General features: G+C 41.4%; 1 protein-coding gene across 1 annotated transcript in view; it reads right to left on the bottom strand.

The window, feature by feature from the left end:
• Nucleotides 1-1,895: 1,895 nt before the first annotated feature.
• plppr1 (phospholipid phosphatase related 1) overlaps nucleotides 1,896-20,073 on the bottom strand; it is a 48,113-nt gene continuing 29,935 nt past the window's right edge. The window contains exons 4-8 of the mRNA XM_070988665.1: nucleotides 14,678-14,810; nucleotides 11,307-11,557; nucleotides 8,042-8,218; nucleotides 3,957-4,088; nucleotides 1,896-3,329 (exon numbers count right to left, since the gene is read on the bottom strand). Coding sequence (XP_070844766.1) covers nucleotides 3,297-3,329; nucleotides 3,957-4,088; nucleotides 8,042-8,218; nucleotides 11,307-11,557; nucleotides 14,678-14,810 — 726 coding nt within the window. The 3' untranslated portion in view covers nucleotides 1,896-3,296. The remainder of the gene's footprint in view (nucleotides 3,330-3,956; nucleotides 4,089-8,041; nucleotides 8,219-11,306; nucleotides 11,558-14,677; nucleotides 14,811-20,073) is intronic.

Here is a 20,073-nt window from a genome sequence, read left to right as displayed (position 1 = left end):
ACTAATTTTTTTCTTTCAGTTGCTCTAAAATGTTCCAACTACCTGACACGTCAATATGTAATCCAAAATACAAATTAGAAAAAAGAATATAGGAAACTTGTGCATAATTTCAACTCAGTTCAGTTTTTAATTATTACCCTCCATTACTCTGAAACTGTTAGGCGTGACGGTTTCTAGCTTTCTAGAAACCTTTATGTCACCTAGCAACAAAATGAATTTACTGACAACTGAGTCAAATCAAGATGAGAGGTTTGTTGAGTAGATTTTTTTTTTTTTCAAGGACTTAAAGGGATTTGCTTACACTGACAGGTACAAATTTCCAGCTGCTGTAAGAGAGACAAAGATGAATCAGTCTAACCAGAGGTACAGAACAATGGCTTACATCCAGGACACACCAATCAAACTGTGCATTGAGGAATTATTTTCTGGATTTTATTTTCCAGGTCAGCCATTGAGATTCACCTGCAGTTACTCATTTCCTCCCACCTAAATAGATTCCATTGTGGTTTAAAAAACAGCCTGTAGCTATATACATAACCAAGCCACTCATAGCTTTGCTGCACACCTTGAAACGATATTTGGTTGTTGCACTATTCTTCAGTCATATTGCTAGCGGACAGCAATTTGGACAGGAAGACATACTCAGAACAGCCAAGGATGACCTTTATAAACACATAGCATGGTCAAATACTGACGCACACACAAACACACACAAACACGCACACACACAGTCCCTATCTATTTAGCCAGTGTGTCTGCAGGGTAAGCGCAGGCTGTCACAGCTGAAATGAATACCTGACAGAGCAAAAGAGCAAGTGCACTGGCTGAGCCGTCAGCTTTCTTTGTATCTGTGTATGTGTGTGTGCCTTGCTTAGCTGTGACATAAACATCACTGAAGTTGCTGCGGTCGTAACAGGATGAATCAACACAAAAACTAAATAAGAAGCCTGGTTTTAGCATATCTGTGCTCATTCTAATCACTTGTCTGGGTAGCATGCATGGGTGGACAGGGGTGTGGTGTGAGGAAGACAGGCCTGCCTCACAGGATGTGACACTTGGTACATGGGACAAGAATAAAGTCACATTCATATTGACTTTTTGGGGCCTGTCTAAAAATAGGTTGGCTAAAACATTTGTGATGATCTACTTTAGCTCATGCATCATGCTTGAGCACATATTTGTAGACTATTTAAAGCATGACCTGAACTGAACTGAGCCTCCTAGGAGACACTGCTAGTATGTTTACTGCCCACTGCACCTCTTACTGTATCCTTTCCAATCAAAAGATTAGCTGTAGGGTCACATTACACTTCCATTCTGCAAATAATCCCTCTGTCTCCCACTCACTTCACCTGTGTTCCCCTTTGTGCAACTGTAACTGTGTAGATGTGCAACAATCAGCCAATAGAAACACTGATATCTGGTGTTTGCCATCACCCCGTTTAGTTCAATGTTACATTACCAGACTACAAACTGCTACAACATCTCACACACTTTTTACTGATCACTTGTAGCCATAACATCGGATCATTTTTCAGTGCTTAATGCAGGGGACAATTTTGTGAAACAAAATGTAATAATGTGCAAATGTGACCATACCATTAGGCTTCAGATGAACCACGATTTAAGGTTATGGCCAATAACAGCAAAGAAGGTATTATTTGTATGCAGCAGAAACCCAAGGACAGACATGTTTCCCTCTTCTTCCAGCAAGGTAACTTAAGACTGACAAGATGTCAAGATGGAGTCTTTCTTTCTGCTTCAGTTCTTTGGTATTTCACACTGACATCTATAGCCTTCCTTTTCTTTGGCCACTTTTTTTTCTGAAAAGGAATAGAAAGTTACCACTGAAATTTGAGCATTCTGACACATAACGAAAAACACAAGAGAACACATTGTTGCTACTGACTATTTAATTTGTGGACAAACCAAGAAAAAAAAAAATATATGTAGCATTTCAAATGAAACGCTATTTTTTGTTCTTAAAATAAAAGACAATTATAATCACAATGATAATGAGTATAATTCAAATCATGAATATCTATAAAACATCTTGACTTCTCTCTTCATGCTGGGCGTATCTTCCAATGGGAAATGGAGTCACAACATTGTATCACAATCCACTGGTGGGTCGGGGAGGGGGAGGGGTGCCTCAAGGAGGAAAAGTGAAGCAGGAGTCATTAGCCTGGTTTCCATTGAAAGGGCTAGCCAGGCCTTAAGTAAGTCATCCAGTTTCACACCAAAGAGCACTTGTGTCTCTTTTTTTCCCTTTTCGCATTCATTTTATAAGGATTCCACTGGTATATCAGTTTAATTGCAAAACCATACAAGTCAAATCTCTTGGAAGATCTGGCACTGGCTAGCCCCACTAGATCTTTCTGTAGAGAAATCCCTATCAGCATCACAGTGAATCAGGAAACTGGGGTGAAACACACTCATAGTGAGAATTTCAACCAATCATATTTCATTTTCATTGTGGCTGACAACACGGCACTGCAAGTAGCGAACCCCATTTTCTGACTTGGAGGATGTCACTGACTCTTCCTTGTCATTTCCTCCAAAGGGGAGAGGGGTTGTTCCCCGAAACACCTAAACCGATACCAAAACATATCCAGGTTTACAGCAGGCAAACAGGTCCAAATGGATCATAATAGTCATACAGATTGACAAAAATCTTTACAAAATATGACCTGATATGGTCAATTAATGTACAGAAAGAGATAATAAAAAGAAGGGTTCTGTCTTTTTTTTCTGTACAAATGACAAACATCACAGAACAACAACATCAATATTTTTTCCATAGCAGATTTTTCAGACTGAGGGAGATAGATGTGGTGATCGAAGAGGCAAGTCACCTGACAGGATGTGATGTAAAACAGAGTGAGTCAGCTGACAGGAAGTGTGCAGGTTTAACACCATCAGGATAGGCTACAGCACTCGCTCATACAAAATGTACAAAACACCGTCCTCTAACTACAAACAGCACACCTTGGAGGGAAAAAAATGTCCCATATTTCAAATGGTTTCAAGTATCTGGAAAAAACAATCTGTGCTTAAGCTTGACTTGTGATAATTTTGCCACTGATGCAATCTGTGTGCCTTGGCAGGTTGAATTGAGCATAGCCCAGTTGGCTGAGAACCATTCGAAACATGTTGTATTTTGTCCCCTAGGTGGATTAAACAGATATATCAGGAGTGTTTTTTGTTAAGCATTCGGAGCCACGTGGCATGCGTCCTCGTCATTGTGTCTGGAAGTGCTGTGGAGACGCAAACGTGACCCGGTGCTGCCCCCTTAGTCATGTGACCTCCGTCATTGATGCCGAGTGGTTCTGAAAATGCACATGGGAGGAGGGAAGGAGAAAGCGGTATGAGGATAGAGGGAAATTGGAAAGAAAGTAAAAAGAAAGGAGACAGGAGAGGGAAAAGGTGTGGAAATGAAAAGGTAGCAGAAATCATTGTCAACCAGTATAAGGAGTGCTCTGTGGTGAGGTTCTGTATCTGCTTCTGTGCATTTGGGAAGGAGGAGAGGGGCGTAGTGCAAAATGTCATGCCTGTATGTGCTTTGTGTCATTGCTTAGTGTAGAAAGAAAGAAAGAAAGAAAGAAAGAAAGAAAGAAAGAAAGAAAGAAAGAAAGAAAGAAAGAAAGAAAGAAAGAAAGAAAGAAAGAACACATGGTGAATCAATGTTGATTAATGTTAGCACCCTTTGTCTGTGGGACTTCTGGGTAGTATAGGAAATTGCTACTTGAAGCAGGACATGGCAGTGCATTACAACAAATTACAGTAACAGCAAATTACAGTATAAACCAAATTGCAGTGGATTACATTCACAGTATCTGAAGGAGGATTTTTGTTTAAGCTCATGGTCTTCAGGGAGCTCTTCCAATTAATGGGTAAAGATAATGTGCATCATGGAGATTACATTCTTGGGATGCCAGGTTAAGTGTTTCAGGTACCTGTGCGCTGAGGGTCTCCAGAGGGCTCTCTACACGGGGGAAAGTCATCAGAGGAAGACCACGGTAGTCTTCAGTTTTCTGTTTAGCTGCTGCACTGTGGACGCCTTTGAAGTTGTTCACAACACATATACCCTGTGCAGCATTAGGACAGTTCAACATTAACAGCATGGTAGATTAACAATGGCAATGTCAACATGCTGACAATGGCAATGCTAAAATACTAATGTAGGTATAATGTTTACCTTGCTCATCATTTTTGTTAACAATGTTAACATTTGCTCATTAGCGCTGAGAAAGTACAGCTGAGGGTGATGGGAATGTCATCAATATTGCAGGGAAACAAAAGAATTGGGCAATTCATCGTGAGGGGGACCTGTGTGTTCAAATATTCATGGCAATCCAAGAGTTGTTGAGACATTTCAGCCAAACCTCTACAAAGTCAACTTGCTTGTTGAGCTACAGAAAAAGTCAGGGGATCACCAAAGTCATTTTCATTCATTATCTAGGAACCATGTATCTGAAATCCCAAATCCCAAAAATGCTTTGCAATCCATTGAATAGTTGTTGATATATTTCAGCCCGACACTGCCTACAGCCATGCTGCTAGCATGGCTGAAAAACATGTCTTAATAAAAACTCCACACACCAAATAATATTTCCAGTTTCACTGCACTGCAGGCTGTCAGACTATTTGACTGTAGATACAGCTCAATGCAGCTTGAGTATCACAGCATTCTTTAAAGAACATCACTTAATGTCAATAGCAAAATGAGATTTCTTAGAGCTTAAATGAGACTGCTTGCCAACCTCAGTGTCACTGAGATATTAAACTTCAACCAGAAGGTATCAAGAGTACTCATGAGTTTTTGGAGGGATGTGACCATATTTTTTGCTTCAGAACAGTTATCGCTCTAATATAAAGTTTATAGGGAGGAAAAGCTCAATCAAACATTGTATGAGTCTACAAAATGCAGCCATCATTTAATGCAGTCAATGGAGACGCTCCGGGGTGTTCCTCTTTGTGGCATGGCACTATGCCCAGCAGGCACAGTGAACCTAAGCCTTGTTTCTTCACTTATACTCTATGTCTGTTAACATTCTATAAATTACAATCATTTGTAAATTCAGCTTGTTGTCCATCTGCTAGGTTCCTCTAACACTAACACACCAGAGGCATCACCAAGACTGTTGCATTTCTGTTCTCCTGTATTACATGGACTAATTAATCAAAAGAGGCTGCCCCCCCCCACCTGGGCCAGCCATGCCCTCAGGCAGTGGCAAAGGAGATGCTCAAGGATTTCTTGTTTGTGGCAGTTCATGCATACTGCTTCTCTAGCGTTCCCAGACCAAGCAAATGAATGAACAGCTGCTGCGCCAGAACCTAAGGACGATACTCCAGTATCAGCATTTCATCAAAACACGTGAGTTCTTTACAAAAATGTCAGTCAATGTGAATCAAACTTTAAGTTGAATAGGCTGAGTCATGGGCAAGTCAAAAATGTTCAAAGTGCTTGCCTTGCGTTCAATGCTACACTGACACTCCTTCCTCTCGATTTCACACAAATGCTCTTATCTACCCTTGAATGAAACCTCTTCAACCTCTTTTACAACCATCCTGCTTGTTTCAAACACATCAGTATGGTTTCCACTTTCTGGTTTTCACTCAACTGAAGCGCATCCCCAAAGACCGTGAAGGACTACTTCCTCTCCGTTGTTACGTCTCATCATCCATGGTAAGACAGGCTGGGTCCAAGCTGCCATGTATTGTCTCAGGTGAGCAAAGTGAAATTTGCTTGTTGCCATGGAAATGCTGAAAGGATTCCTCCAGATTTCAGCTTTCAAATAAAAGTTGCTTATTTACTTTCCGTAGAATTCAACTTTTCACCAGAAAACAAATAAATCAGGTGCAGATTGAACCAGGTACATTATGTGTTTAGTTTTCAGATCTGCATAAAGAAGCAATGTCAGACATTCATTTCACGTTCTAAATACCTTGAAAGCCGTGAATTAGAGGTGTGGATTGAAAACCATTGGAAATCTCAAGGGCCTTTGTTTCTACAGACCTAGCAAGTAGTCAGCATGTGCCTCTACTTTGTCTTGAATGAAAGTTGACACCTCTGTCTCTTGTTTGGATTTTACCAACATCATCCTGCAGCTCCTCGACCAAGTGCTTAACACTGATCCCTCAATCTGCTGGCAGAGGACAAACCTCTTGTAAAACCAAAGGCAGCTGCTGTTTGATGAATCCATTCAGATCTCCTCTCTGTGAGCACTGATAGCACAGGGATTTGAGCTATACCTGCTTTCTACTCGCTTTGTACCCACTCATTTCCCTCAAGATAGCAGTCCATCAAATTGCCTCAGTTTTCAGATGACAAGACCTTGATAAGCTTCATCGGGACCATTCGATAATTGAATAAGGGAGCGCTGGCCCTCTTCAGTTCATGCTTTGCTTATAATAAACTCGAAACGAGCAGGTTCAAAGCTGCTGAGGTGATGATTGACTTTCTTGTGCTCATCTTTCCCCAGAGATCACTGACTATATGTATGTCCATTTTTATGGGTCGGCCATTGAAAGCTTATATCCTGTTTCAAGGACAAGCTCCTTCAGGGTGACCACACTGCACATTCCTTGCTTCATCCCAAGTCCACAATACAATGGAAAAGACAAGAGCTGATATGATTGCTGCTACTCACTCAAGTAGCACAAACTCACAGTCTGTAATCATCCATTGAGACCAAAATCTACCGTCATCTGAACATCTTCTATGGTTTTAATTTCCCCTCGCAATGCTCACCGCACAGTATCTGGAGTCCTGTTTACCATCCTGTACAGCTGTCTGTAAATCTCACTGCTGTCACTATTTAATGTCCAAAGGTTTCTTAGCATCCAACAGGGTTTTAACCAGTCATTCTGTACTGCTACCATGTCTGCACAAACATGCAATATCCAGACCCGGCACAATCAGTTTAAGAAACTGAGATGTACAAGCAGGGGTTTCCATATCTAATGCAACTCCTTGTCTTCAGCACCTGGGCGCCAAACAATGCAGTTCATGAAATATTCATATGTCACAAAGCAAACCAAAAATGTTTTATGTTATGCTCATAAAATGTTTATTTACTTTGTCCGCACTGAAATATGTCAACAAGTATTGTTTGGATTGAATTTTGCTACATGGTCTCCAGAGAATGAACCGTACTGACTTTGACAATTTCCTGACTTTCACTCTGGTGCCCCCCAGTGAAATGGCTCAAGGTCTAGTCAGTGGATTGGCACAAAATTTGTACAAAACCAGAATTTATCAGCTCACTGGTTCCTTCAACTGGCTCCCTCCATCACCTCTGATTTAAATGCAACCACCATATGAAAGTAGTGTTCCCCTCAACTTCCTTCTTACTTTTGGCCCTTCTGCCTTTGCCCACTGAGCTCTTTCAAAAACCAGAGCAACTGCTGATCTCAGTGAAAATCCAGGAGCCACCTCTGTATTCTCTCGCCTTTCTTCTCTTCTCCTCTTTGCCCCAATCAAGCTGTGCATCCTTGCCTTTATTTCTCTATCCTAACTCACCTGGATATGAACCTCCAACAAGCTCAGCATAAACCACGCTTCATCCCGTTTCCCATCCTCTCCCTTGACCAACTCTTCATGAACTACTCTTTTTAGCATCTTTGCCAAATTAGTGTTTGGGAACTCATTGCACATGGTACAACTGATACAGAGCCAACTTTAAATCTTTACATACATTATGTAGCCTCGACAAACAACCCTTATTATTAATGTCACAAAAGACCAATATAAATGAAGACAAAAAATCTGGTGTGCAGAAGACTTTCAGGACGTACATTTGCATTGAGACTGACTTTAAAAATGGCATCGAAACCATGTTGCAGGCTTTTTGTGAGGGCTGCAGCCTGAATTTATCATTTAATTACTGGTTTGGGTCAGTTCCAAAATGAAGCTGGAAATGACTATTATGATTCAAAAATAAGTCATGACCAGAATTCACCTCAGAATAATCATCTCTTCTCCTCTAATCCCCACTCCCACACTTCCCCAAACTTTTCACTCTTCCATCACCCTCACCAGAAAGAGAGCAACAGCGGATCCCAGTATAAATCCAGCCACCACGTCCGAACAGTGATTTCGGTACTCTGAGACTCGGTTGAGGCCGGTGAGGAAGGCCGAACAGAGCGTGCCGAGGCAGAGCACGGGCTTGGCCAGACGGCTGGACTTGGTCTTGATAGTGCTGGTGATGTACATCTGAAAAGGAGTCAAGTTTATTTATGTAGGACATTTCATATGGCAGGAATAGCATAGTAGTAATAATAATAATAATAATAATAATAATAATAATAATAATAATAATGAAGATACGATATACGATACGATAAGTTTTCTTTTTAACCAAACACAAAAAAAGATTTTTTTTTTTTTTTTTTAGTCTCCTTCTTAGGACATTGTTGCAAGAGACCTTGGCTCGTATGGTAGAGATTTCTATAGAGCAGGACCATAATGACTGAAGGTAGAAGGCAGATTAAATCAGACCGGAAGACTGTGAACACACAAAAGATTATGTTCTTTACTGTGTCCCAAAGGTTTAACAAGAGCCTCTGTACCCCTCTTTAGGTAGACAAGAACAGAAGCAGTCTCATGCAGAGCAACTGGAGGTGTTCCCACAGAAATGGATTCAAATATTTTACCTTTTCTTGAGAGCACAAAGTCTCTATCGCATAGCAAAACGGTGCAGGAAAGGTGTCAAAAACTTACATCATATGGGTGAAATAACTCTCCAAAACAAAGAGGTTTTTTCACAGAGGATAAGAGATTAACCTAATAAGGAAACTTGCTACCGTGAGTGAAAGTTGTGAGAAGTCTGTGAGCATTTAAAAACATACACTCGAGTCTTCCTACATATGTTTCCACTTCTTGAACTTCTACCTCCTCCCATGCCAACTGAAAGGCTGCCCGTTACAAATCCTCTTTTCATCAACAATCTTTGTATTCCTTTTGCTCCTGCTGATAAAATCTGCCCTCCTGTTCTCTCTTTCTCGTTGCAGCAGCTGAGCCCCACCGTCACTCTGATATCAAATAGCAGCTCTTCAAATAGCCCTTCAAAGAGCCAGTCTTCATGTGTTCCTCCAGGCAGTTTTCTAACAACGCCTGAGCCCACCCTATGCATTCCACGACACATTTTCAAGAAATATGAAGTCCCTCCTTGCCAGTTCCTCATTCAAAGACCCAGAGGTGCCATGTAGCTCCTCTCTGCTTTTTTTTTTTAAATGCAGATCTAGAGTAAAACTTTAAATCAGTCGGAGCTAAAAAGATCAACTCATCTCTGAGTGTTTGGGTGTTGTTTCCACTGAGATGTAAACTAATTACATTCAGTCTCAAATGAGTAATTCTTGTGCCAAAAGTACATTTGACAATGATTTCTAATTAACTGTGCTCAGGTTGTGTTGAGGAAAATCACAAAATCTGGTGGAGAATTTCAGCAATTGTTCTGCTACACACTTAAAATACTTTTCAGACTGTACTGCAGTGTTCTATATTTGCATACATGTCTAGCCTTAATTAATTACACAGAGACTTGCAACTGCTCGGAACTTCAACAACAAACTGCATGATTAAAGTCATATCTTTTAGTTCAGCAGCTGAATAGCTCTTAATTCTCCACAGTTAAACCGATGAGTGACTCAAGGTTACAGACTTCATTATCCTCAAAGACACAGCTTTTCTCACCCAAACTCTAATGATACACACACGCATGGCCTTCACACCATTCCATTACTTCACACACAATATTTTGACTTTAACGTGTGTGTGAAACAGCGGGTAGAAAAAGTTTGATCCTCGCAAATGTCCTCATTTCTGTGTAGTGATGCTGAAACATCACATGGTCTAGCGTCACAGCGCTTCAGGCACAAAGGTCAGAAAACCCTCGAGTTGCTCAAAAGGCTTTAAAGGGCCAGTGTGTAGGATTTAAGAGGATGCACTGCCAGAAATGGACTATAATATTCATTTGTGTTTTCATTACTGTACAATCACCTGAAAATAAGAATCATTGTGTTTTCATCACCTTAGAATGAGTTCTTATCTACAGAGTGAGCGGGATGGACAAACCGCAGACTCGCTCCAACGTGCTCGGATGGGGAGGGTGACACAATATAAAGTCTGTCAAGTGCTGACTTTTCAAAGAAATTCTCACAGACTCAGTGACTGTTCTGGCTGGTGATGTGTATCATGAACACTCACATCTGGAAAACAAGAGCTGAGGTCAGTGCCACCGTTTTTAAAACCGCAGTAGCCTTGACCTCAGAGGAGGAAAACACCTGATCTAAAGACTGCACTGGGACACTTTAAATATCTAGTTTCTGCTTAATTCTCTGTATCTTTTTTCTTCCAAAGGTACATTGTTTGCATTGTTTGTTTCTTTAGTTTATTTAGGGTGGAAATTGATTATTTTAATCCTATCTCTGAGACAGAGAAAAAGCTGAGCAATGAAGATTTGTGTTTTATCAACAGAAAAGTGTGCGATAATGCAGTCCAAGGAGCGCTCAGTTGATTGCAGACTGTAGTGTCACCAGTAGACACTACTAAATCCTCCACACTGGTCCTGTAAATGTTGGGATCTACAGTTTCCCTCCTGCCCTCTTATATTTCCCTTCCCCTCTGTCTCCTGTCTGTCTTTCCCCTGTCTGGTATGTGTTACTGCAGGCACGGCTGGCAGTTCCAGTCCGGCCTCCTCCTCTCCTGAGCACACCTGACTTCAATTATTCAATCAAGACCCACCTGCTGCCACAGTATTTAAGGGCCAGCCTTCCAACCAGTATTCATTGAATCATCTGTTCATCCAAGTGGTAACATAGTGCTCGGCCAAGAACCTTTTTTGCTATTTTTGCCTGCAGGCCAGTCTGTCTGTCTGCCTCCCTGACTTTTGTTCTCTGTGTTCAGGTGCCTGCTTCATGCTCCAGTCTGCACCTTGTCTGTCTGCTTCTGAGTTTCTCTACCTGTTCGCTCTGGCCTGCTCATTTGCTTTTGAGATTGGAACTCTTAGATCAGTCTTCTTTACACTATTGGAAAACTCATTAAACTTTCTAATTACTCATCCACTCCCACCTCTGTGAGTTTCTGCATTTGGGTCTGTATTCTTGCAAACAACCTAACATTAAAGGGAAATAATGGTCATTTTTCTAGAGAAAAAGATCCAGTGATACGATGCCATGTGGTGCAAAATAAGCTTAACAAACAGCAATCACTAATTTTGAGTTATGTGGTGTGTGTTTTTTCCATTCTTTAAACCGACCCATCTGTACAGTGCTCACATTAAACCAAACACATTTCCCCTCACCGTCAGGTAAACAGCAGAGTAAACACTCAGCGAAGCATCCTTGGATGGAAACGACCGGCGTGCGTTCTCCACCACTACGGGGTTCCCGGTGCAGATGTTGCCGTTGACGATAAACTGGTGATTAAAACGACACTCGGTGCCGGTGTAGTTGGGCTTGCAGACAGACAGGAAGTAGGGCGAGAGACCTCCTGTCACCACCTGGCCCGCGTTGACGAAGATGTCTGTGGCAAACAGACCGAATGCAAACACACCTGGGGTGCACAGACACACAGACGCACAATGAGAACAAAAAAAAAAAAACACACACAGCAAAGACGTTTTAACGTATAAGCACAAAGGCTTAAATACTTCACATATCATGATGCAGTCACCTTCTATCTGTCAAAGAGAGCTGTGCTCCCAGTGTCAGCACATAAGCTCCCAAATGTCATTAGGCAGAGTTAAACCCCAGAATATCCAATGTTAAGAGAACATTTTGGAATCACTAAATAAAGGTACTGTTTTTTCTAGTTTGCAGCATGTATGAATCTGCCATTAGTACAGACAAGAGAACAGAAAGGTTGGAATCAAACTAAGTTAAATTCAAGGGAAAAAAATGAGTGGACAACAGGCCAAAAACGAAACGTAAGCACACAGAAAAAAGTAGCATCTAATATGAATGATTGCACTGACACTGTCAGGCCCCCAACCCTGACCAGTGTCTGTGTCTGCATTCCTTTTGCTGTGAAATATGACTGCTGATTATCTGGCCTGCTTAGCCATGAAATTACTCTGCTTTGTATTCTCATCTGGGGGGAGTGGGGGCTGTGGAGGGCTGGGGGGTGGGGGGGTGGAGTGGGTGCCTGTGTGGGGCACAGGGACACGATTGTGTGAAGGGCATTGAGGGGAAATAGAGAGGGGGAATTAGGGTGAGAGGAGAGGAGATGGGAGGGAGCAAGAGAGCGGGAAACTAAAAGCCTCAATGATCCTACAAATTTGAGAGACTGTTCGGGAACAGACGGAAATATAAATCATGTGAATTGCCTAATGAATTCCTGATGAGTGTTTTATAAATTGAAGGGGTATTATTTAAAGATGAACAATGCGGCTCTGATTGTGCCAGGAAAGTCCAGAAGATGACCTCCTTTACTGGAAGAGATAGCAAAGTGCCTGTCAGTTTGCCCAGTTATATTCAGGCCTTGCGGTAAATTGGCCTTAAATTTTAATTTAAATAGCGATTTGTTGTTGGATATCTTATAAGCTCTTTTAGAAAAGTGACGCAGGTACAAACCTTAGCTGTACCTGTGGTGTGATGCAGATTTTTATATATAGCCTGTATATGATCCAACATGTTTGATAAAGATGTTTAAATTAAATTTTGGCTTGAGTGACTAATGCAGATTCAGAGCTTCAGTAAATGCATCAAAGCTTGACTCGATCCCAACTGGCTCCTTTCACTGAAGAATTGCCGAAATCTGTTCACTCAGGTCAGTTTGATGAATTTACAGTGATAGGTTTACCTGCAGGCTGAGGCTGACTGGGTTTAAATGGAAGCAGATGGTGTGGTCAGCCAATCAGGAGCCAAACATGTCAGAACCACATGTATAACATGGCAGTTACCAGCTGTAATTAAGCCCATATTTGAAAATGTAAACCCAAGTGGAATACAGAACAGACCAGTATTATTTCCAAGTTATGCATGTGTATCCTTATTCAGTACTTTCTCTCTGTAAATACTGATGTATGTGATCAATACTGCAAATTAAGGTAATTCTACTCACACTAGCTCAAACGAGGATGAGGGGTTGGTCAACAGTACGCAAAGCTGTTATATGTTGCTAACAGCAGCTTTTGGATCATTTAAGACTGCCTACTGAATGAGGACACACACACTGACATCATCTTGACATGCATTATCACGTAAAGCTGCACCACTGTCCTATTTCCCAGCATCAACAAGCATCAGAAAAGCAGCAACTGTATCATCTTTGCTCCACGGATCACACTCCCAGCTGCCATAACTTCACTATTTCCGGCATCTGCCTGGCATGTCAGGTGAGGTATCAAATGATGCGTCACTAGCTGACATGGTCTGTGTGTAGCAGAGCTGCTGATCTAAAAACTTGAAGTATTTGTGGACGACCTCAGGTTCACGTTTGGATAGAATAAGATGCTGCTGCCTGGTTGACCTTGTTAACCTCCACTTATAAATCTCTTTGATTTCATCCTTCAGGGTGCATCGACCTGTCTCTGACACAAAAGAAAAATGTCTGATCCCGTCATACATCATGTTATTCGCAGGTTGAGGGTTGAGGTTGGCTGTTTGTCACTTATATTCTCCATTGGGGCCATCCTTTTTTTTGCCTATCCCTAGGATAAATTAGTGCTTTGGCGAGTCATTTTTGCATGATGCCAGAGTTGTTTTATCACATGAACAAACTAACTTTATACACTAAATCTTCAGGCTCTGAATCATCACAGTTACTGTTCAGAACTGGTAGCTTTTTGCATTGGAGCTCCCCTCACAGGTGACTGACAGCACCCACATTCAGCTGTCAGCTTAGCCCTGACATACAGCACGTTGCTTCCTGGTTAAAAGCTTACTGTGACGGTGAAAGCCACAGAAAGTATCCTGATGTTGCAGATGCGTGGTTTACTGAGCTATTAACCTCCTAAACAGTGCTTATATACTTTTGTGCTGTCCAATAAACAGCAGAAGATTTAAACTTAACAGAAGTCAAGACTGAACTGCAGACAACTGAAGCTCTTTCATGTCACTGCATTTTGAATGGTGGATGTGATCACTGAAGCACATACTGATATGCAATGAATAATGATGTGATCGCTTAGCTACAATAAACAAAACACAGTCAGTCTGTGTGAATCTTTGTACTGAACTGAGGGAAATAATTTGAATTAGTAAACAATCCTTATTAGCCGAGCTGTACTGAGGTGAGGCTCCAGGCAAACACCAGTGGATGGGGATGACGTGAGGTACGAGGAGGTCAGCGGCGGCACAATGTGCAGCATCATGTGGTGTGAGCACAGAAAGCTTACTTAATCCCTATAAGATGCTGATTTCGTTTCACTTGAGTGTTTCCACTATGATGAGGCTTTAATTTGTTTCTGAAATGAAGCCTTCTGTTTGAAACAGTTTTACCAGCATTTATAAGGTCAGTGCTTCCCATAAGATACGAATACGACATTTAAAAAAGTGCTACAATCAAAATTAAAACAAAAGTCTGGATGTGAAAGGACAGACATCCATATTTTTGTGTGAGCGCATTTGCTCGTGGCGGCGTGCGTCTCTGGGTTGTCAGCTGCTACCTGGTGTCATCAGCATGAAAGAGCTTGGGGCTAGTTTGGAGCGTTTGGCGTGAAAACTTCCTTACCTATGAAGCGTATGATGCGGCGGATAAGGGGGTTGAGGTAACAACAGTCTCCTGTCACAATGGTTTTCTCCTGGGCCAGGAGAGCTTCCCTCGTTGATTTCATCACATACATGGACACCTCTCCGATGAAAATCTGCACAGAGAGCGAAATGGGAAGAGATTCAAAAGATGAAGATACAAACAGAAAGAGCAGACGAAAGACAACCAGACAAGAAGAAAACATAAAGTTAGGCATCCCATTATAGAGCAGAAGAACATTTTGGCCCTGTCTGGCCTGTGTACATAAACTACTGTGTCTTAATGCAGCCTTTCTTCAGGTCCATTATAGTGTGGACATTACATCAGGTCTAATGGAAAATCTGCTGCTGGACACACAAAATGAAACTCGTTGCCAGCTGCCTTGGGTGATGCAGGCTGCTGCAAAAATATGTGTGTGTGTTTATAAGCGGGAGTGTGTGTACACATGTGTTTTTTGCCTTCAGTGTGTGTGTGTGCTTGTGTATAAAAGCAGTTTGTCTTGGGCCCCAGGACAGGTAACAAAACTCCTGTGTTTTCCTCCATCTCTCCTGAATGCTTTTTTTTTTATCATCTTCATGTTTTCAAGAAAGCAACTCTAATTTCTTTCTTTCTTTGTGGCCACGAGCAGCGAGAGCAACTGATTTTGCTGTTGATGTTGGCACACTCAAAAACAAAGAAGGAAGAGGGACTGACAGCAGTCACATGAAATGGCCATGTGTGTTTTAAAGCTCAGCACTGGATTCAGTCCTGTCTGGATTTTCCAGCATGAATTAATATTTTCAGACACTTTTTCCACTGGATGATGACTGATGTAATGCATGCAAATACCAAATGAGACTATCATCAAATGCATCATGACAGAAAAATACATCCTCTGATGCATAATGACCTAGAAACATCTGTCTCCAAAGGCAACACAACCCAAAAAGGTCTTTATCTTCAAACAGACTATAACTATAAAAGGCAGGCGACTTGTAGCCTGTAGTTTAGTTATGGCTGATCGGTTGAGACAAATCCAAATGCATGTTGCAGAGGCCAAAAAGGAGGGCCAGTGCAACAGGTAACTGACAGATTTTCACTCCAGGCTGTAAATGTTAGGTTGTTTAGAAGAAAAAATCCTGATCACGTTTTACCTCTATCGAAAAATTGCAGCTTCTGCAGTTTGGATATTGCACGCAGCCGTATTGTGATTTCGATCATATTTCCATTAATTGTTCAAATGTGTTCAGAAAATCTGCTCATTTCCGTTCAGGTCCCTGAGCTGCTGCTAATCACTGAGTCATACTTTCCCTAAATGATGACTTTAACATTTTCAAGCAACTAGTAATTGCCTCGAAGTATTTTTCTCACTAGACTCTGCCACCGCTGTGAAAAGGTTAGTTACCACTGACTGATCGTCTTATTTCGACTCACATAACCCTCCACTCACTACAACACAAATGTCATGAGAACTGCACTGAACTGACTGACAACAGCTATCTCCAACCGCGCCATGTCAGAAAACTAAGGAACAACTCGGCATTCAGCTGACACGTTGTGGTGTCTGAGCAGAAAATGAAAAGGTTGAACGTGAGACACAAATAGAACATGCAAATCTTTCACAGGGAGCCCAGTTCTTAGGAGTAATTTGCCTGACATGAAAGGCAAAAAAAAGACTTCTGGTTCATCTACTGTCTTAATAGCAGTGACCTATCCACCAGCATAACAGATTTATGGGAGCTCAGGTCCACAATACCCTTGAAAGTCCATAAAACACTGCACCAGTGACATTAAAATGACAGACGGTAACTGCCCACAGTATTTAGGGCTACCTTTTTTTGTATGTGTTTCACCCTTTTCACTTTGCTTTCACTCAAACACTAAATGTGACAAGTGTCCCCTGTGGAAAACCATAAATGATTCACAGTGCTGCCAAAAGCAGAGATTTTAAACAGGAATATAATGAAGCCTGCGGCATGAGACAGCAGAAAACTTGTAAACTGTATTAAAAGTTCACAAGCTGTTGATTCTCTGTGATGATCTTTTTCAAATTTCTAATAAAAACAAGCCTTGGTAATTCAAATTGAGCGAGGTTTGGAAATAATACAATGCAAATGTATTAACTGGCTAAAACATCCCTCAAAAGGACTAAAACTCCAGCAAGAAAATTCATCCAGAATGTCGATTATGATTTTTAATTAATCTTTTACTCTATCGTCATAAAATTATAATAAATGCCCATCACAGGTGCCCAGGTAGGCGATACCTTCTTTCTTTGGGCACTTTTTGAACATTTTTGCTTGATAAATGACAATCAGTTATGACCATTGTCTGGTTCCCTGTCTGTTGACTGATCACTTCATCAGGGAAATAAAGTTGAACCCTGGTCAAAGTTAAGGAGTGAAACCACCACAGATGTGCACAATAAGCTAAGACCCCCATCAACTGAGCAAAAACACTAACTCTCCCTGAGCTGCACCAATCAAGACTTTCATACAAATAATGGATCAAATGTGTGGAATGTGAAAAGTGTCAAACTCACAGAGAATTAGCAGCATTTCAGCATCTTCACTGTTTGGTTGGCTCTCACCGCTCTCCTGTGTCGTTTCCATCAGCTCTGATTATTCCATGCATGCTTCCAACCCTGCACCAAGCGGTTGACTGACAGACTTAGCGACAAGCTGGTGAATTGTGACTATGCTAGTGGAGCATTTAGCAGCTAAAGAGCCTGATATTTCCCTCAGGAGTCATCGGAGACTAAAACAGAACTGAAATGAAGAATGAATATTGGACTTCCACTCATTGGGTGCCCAGAAGCATGACTCCAAATGAATGCTAATGCTGCTCCCTGTCTGCTGCAAGTGGAAACAGGCAACTGTTCGCTCACATTATAAGGTGATCATTGTAAAGTGGTCGTCTTTCCAGCTTGTTAAGCTGCCCAAAGTGGAAAAAAGAAATCAATTAATGCCCCTTTAATGTCTTCTTAATGAGCTGATAATTTTCAGCATTGCTACCAAGACACACATAAAAGGAAGTGGAATTAGCCATTGAGGACCAAGATTGGTATGGAATTAAAAAAATGCATTGGAGTTTTGCGTTTTCTCCTCTCATATCTCTGCTCCTTTAGCGAAAATTTGTCTTGAGAAACTTCTACAGTCGGTCATGGTGGTTAGCGCTTAGCACCTAACATTAGCCACCTGTTTCTGCTGGATCGGCACTTGACAAGAACAACATCGTGCCTTTGTTATCTCAGCTCCGAGAATGAAGGACTGACTTTCTGACGCTTGTCCACGGCTGAACAGCTTTATAGAGCGTTGCATGAATATGACCCATCTAACCTCCACAGCCTCCCAGTGGTCCGGCCATGTGGAACATTCTGCATAAATTACTGCCTGTTTGATAATTGGCCAACTTTCCGGCCATATCATCATTAATTCTGATTGGCTGCTCCTCTGGTTTATGACGCATGCGGTGACAGAGCGATGTATAGTGTCGAGCACAACTTAAGCACCTGACGCAGCACTCTCAAAGGCCACAATTAAAAAGTTTGGGGCAGCATACAGACGGACAGAGAGACTGCGAAATGCAAAGGCCAAACATAAGCCAATGAGAGCGAGAGGAAAGAGAGGCAAGTATGGGAAATGACCAGCAGTGTTAAACAAAACTTGAACAGCTGACACAGCCCTCTCTGCGGAGGGGTGTGTGATCAGGAACAAGCAGTTTAGAGATTTATACTTTCATTTTGTGATGTTAAATAAACCCCAAATTTTATCTACATATATAGTGCGTAGCAAGACATACAGTGAAGTTGTTGGTTGTATTTTCCAGTCAGTCTGTGATGACACTTCCTGTTTTTTTCCCGTTTTTTGTGAGGTAAGCAGTGCAGAAGAGTCTGTCAAAATTGCATACAGATGCACTCTAACCAAATCAGCTGTAAATAACATCGTCTGTCACTTTGCCTGGCCAATCAGAGCACTCTTCCAGATTTTAAACCAATTTATTTTTATTTTTTGGTTTATGTCAGTGTGTGTGTGCGTGTGTTGGGGAGGTGTTCAGGTGTGTAACACTTTGGACTGCCAATGCATCTGCACACCAATTAGCTACAGGGGAGTTACAGGATGCATTTTATTTTTTTCAACAGAAGTGACAATAATTCAAATCTTGCTTCAGCCCAACATAACAGCAGCAAGCACGCTCAATGAGGTAGAGCCCGAGAGCCCGAGAGCAAAGAACAAAAAGTCCCAGATAATAAACACAAAAAGCAGGAGACACAGAGAGGCAGTAGAACCGTAATATCTCATTACAAATAAATGGATGGCATGTGTCGAGGAACCAGACATCTTTAACAATCACATCCCTGATTAAGAGCCACTTGAAATCGTAATAGAAAAGGAAGACGTCCGTTTGGAAATGAACCTGGGATGTAAAAATGGGACACATACAGCACACTGATAACAGCAGAACGAAGGGACTGATGTGAAGTTTCAAGTAATGAATCCTTCACAGACACTGAGATATTAAGACATATTCCAGTGGTTTAATGGGTAAGAAGAAGTATGCCATAACTACACATTGCCCCCAGCGTACATATACAGGGATAGAAAATTTTATTAAAATAAGATGGAGAATAGAAAGTAGAATGACCATCATATGGTAGAACAAAATTCTACCATACGATGGAAAACAAAACCCACTGAATAGTAGTACAAAGAGTATAAAATGCATAAAATCAAGTAACATACAACATTTTGAAGGAAGTGTAGTGTCTGACCTGTATCAGGAAAGTCAAATCTCGTTAAAGTGAAATGTTTTTCGCTTTCTTTTAAAAATATTCAGCCAGCTGCTTCCCTGATATCTATTGGCAGTGTGTTCCAGAGCATTGGGACGCAACAGACAAAGGCTGCATCCCTGATTTTCTTTCGACTGTTGCTGGAAACCTCCGATGAACCAGCAGCAGATGATCGCAGTGTTTTTGAAGCCAAATAGTGAACAAGGGATTTAGACCTTAAAAACAAACCTGTGTTACAGGAAGCCAGTGCAGAGCAGCTAAAACCGGACTAATGTGCTCTCTCCTCTGGTTAATAGCCGAGCTGCAGAGGTTTGACTGAGCTGAAGTCTCACAGTGTTTTGTTTTGTTTTGTTTTTGTTTGTGGGTTACAGAAATGGAGTCACCTTGTTGATGGGGGACTTGAAGCTTAGATCTCACTCAAGGACAACATCAAGACCCGTAACCTCAGATTTAATGCAGGGAGTTAATTTCCCCAGATAATTAGACAACATTTCTCTTTTTGTTTTAGGGCCAACTAGTAGAATTTAGTTTTGTCCTCATTTAACTTCAACTTAGTAATGGAGTCTATAGCTATGATGTACAGTTGTGTGTCATCTGCATAAATGTGGAA

The sequence above is a fragment of the Chaetodon trifascialis genome, chromosome 20 (assembly GCF_039877785.1).
Source record: "Chaetodon trifascialis isolate fChaTrf1 chromosome 20, fChaTrf1.hap1, whole genome shotgun sequence".
NCBI classification, from domain to species: Eukaryota; Metazoa; Chordata; class Actinopteri; order Chaetodontiformes; family Chaetodontidae; genus Chaetodon; species Chaetodon trifascialis.
Note: the sequence above shows the minus strand (reverse complement) of the source record. Positions and strands in the feature narration are given on the sequence as shown.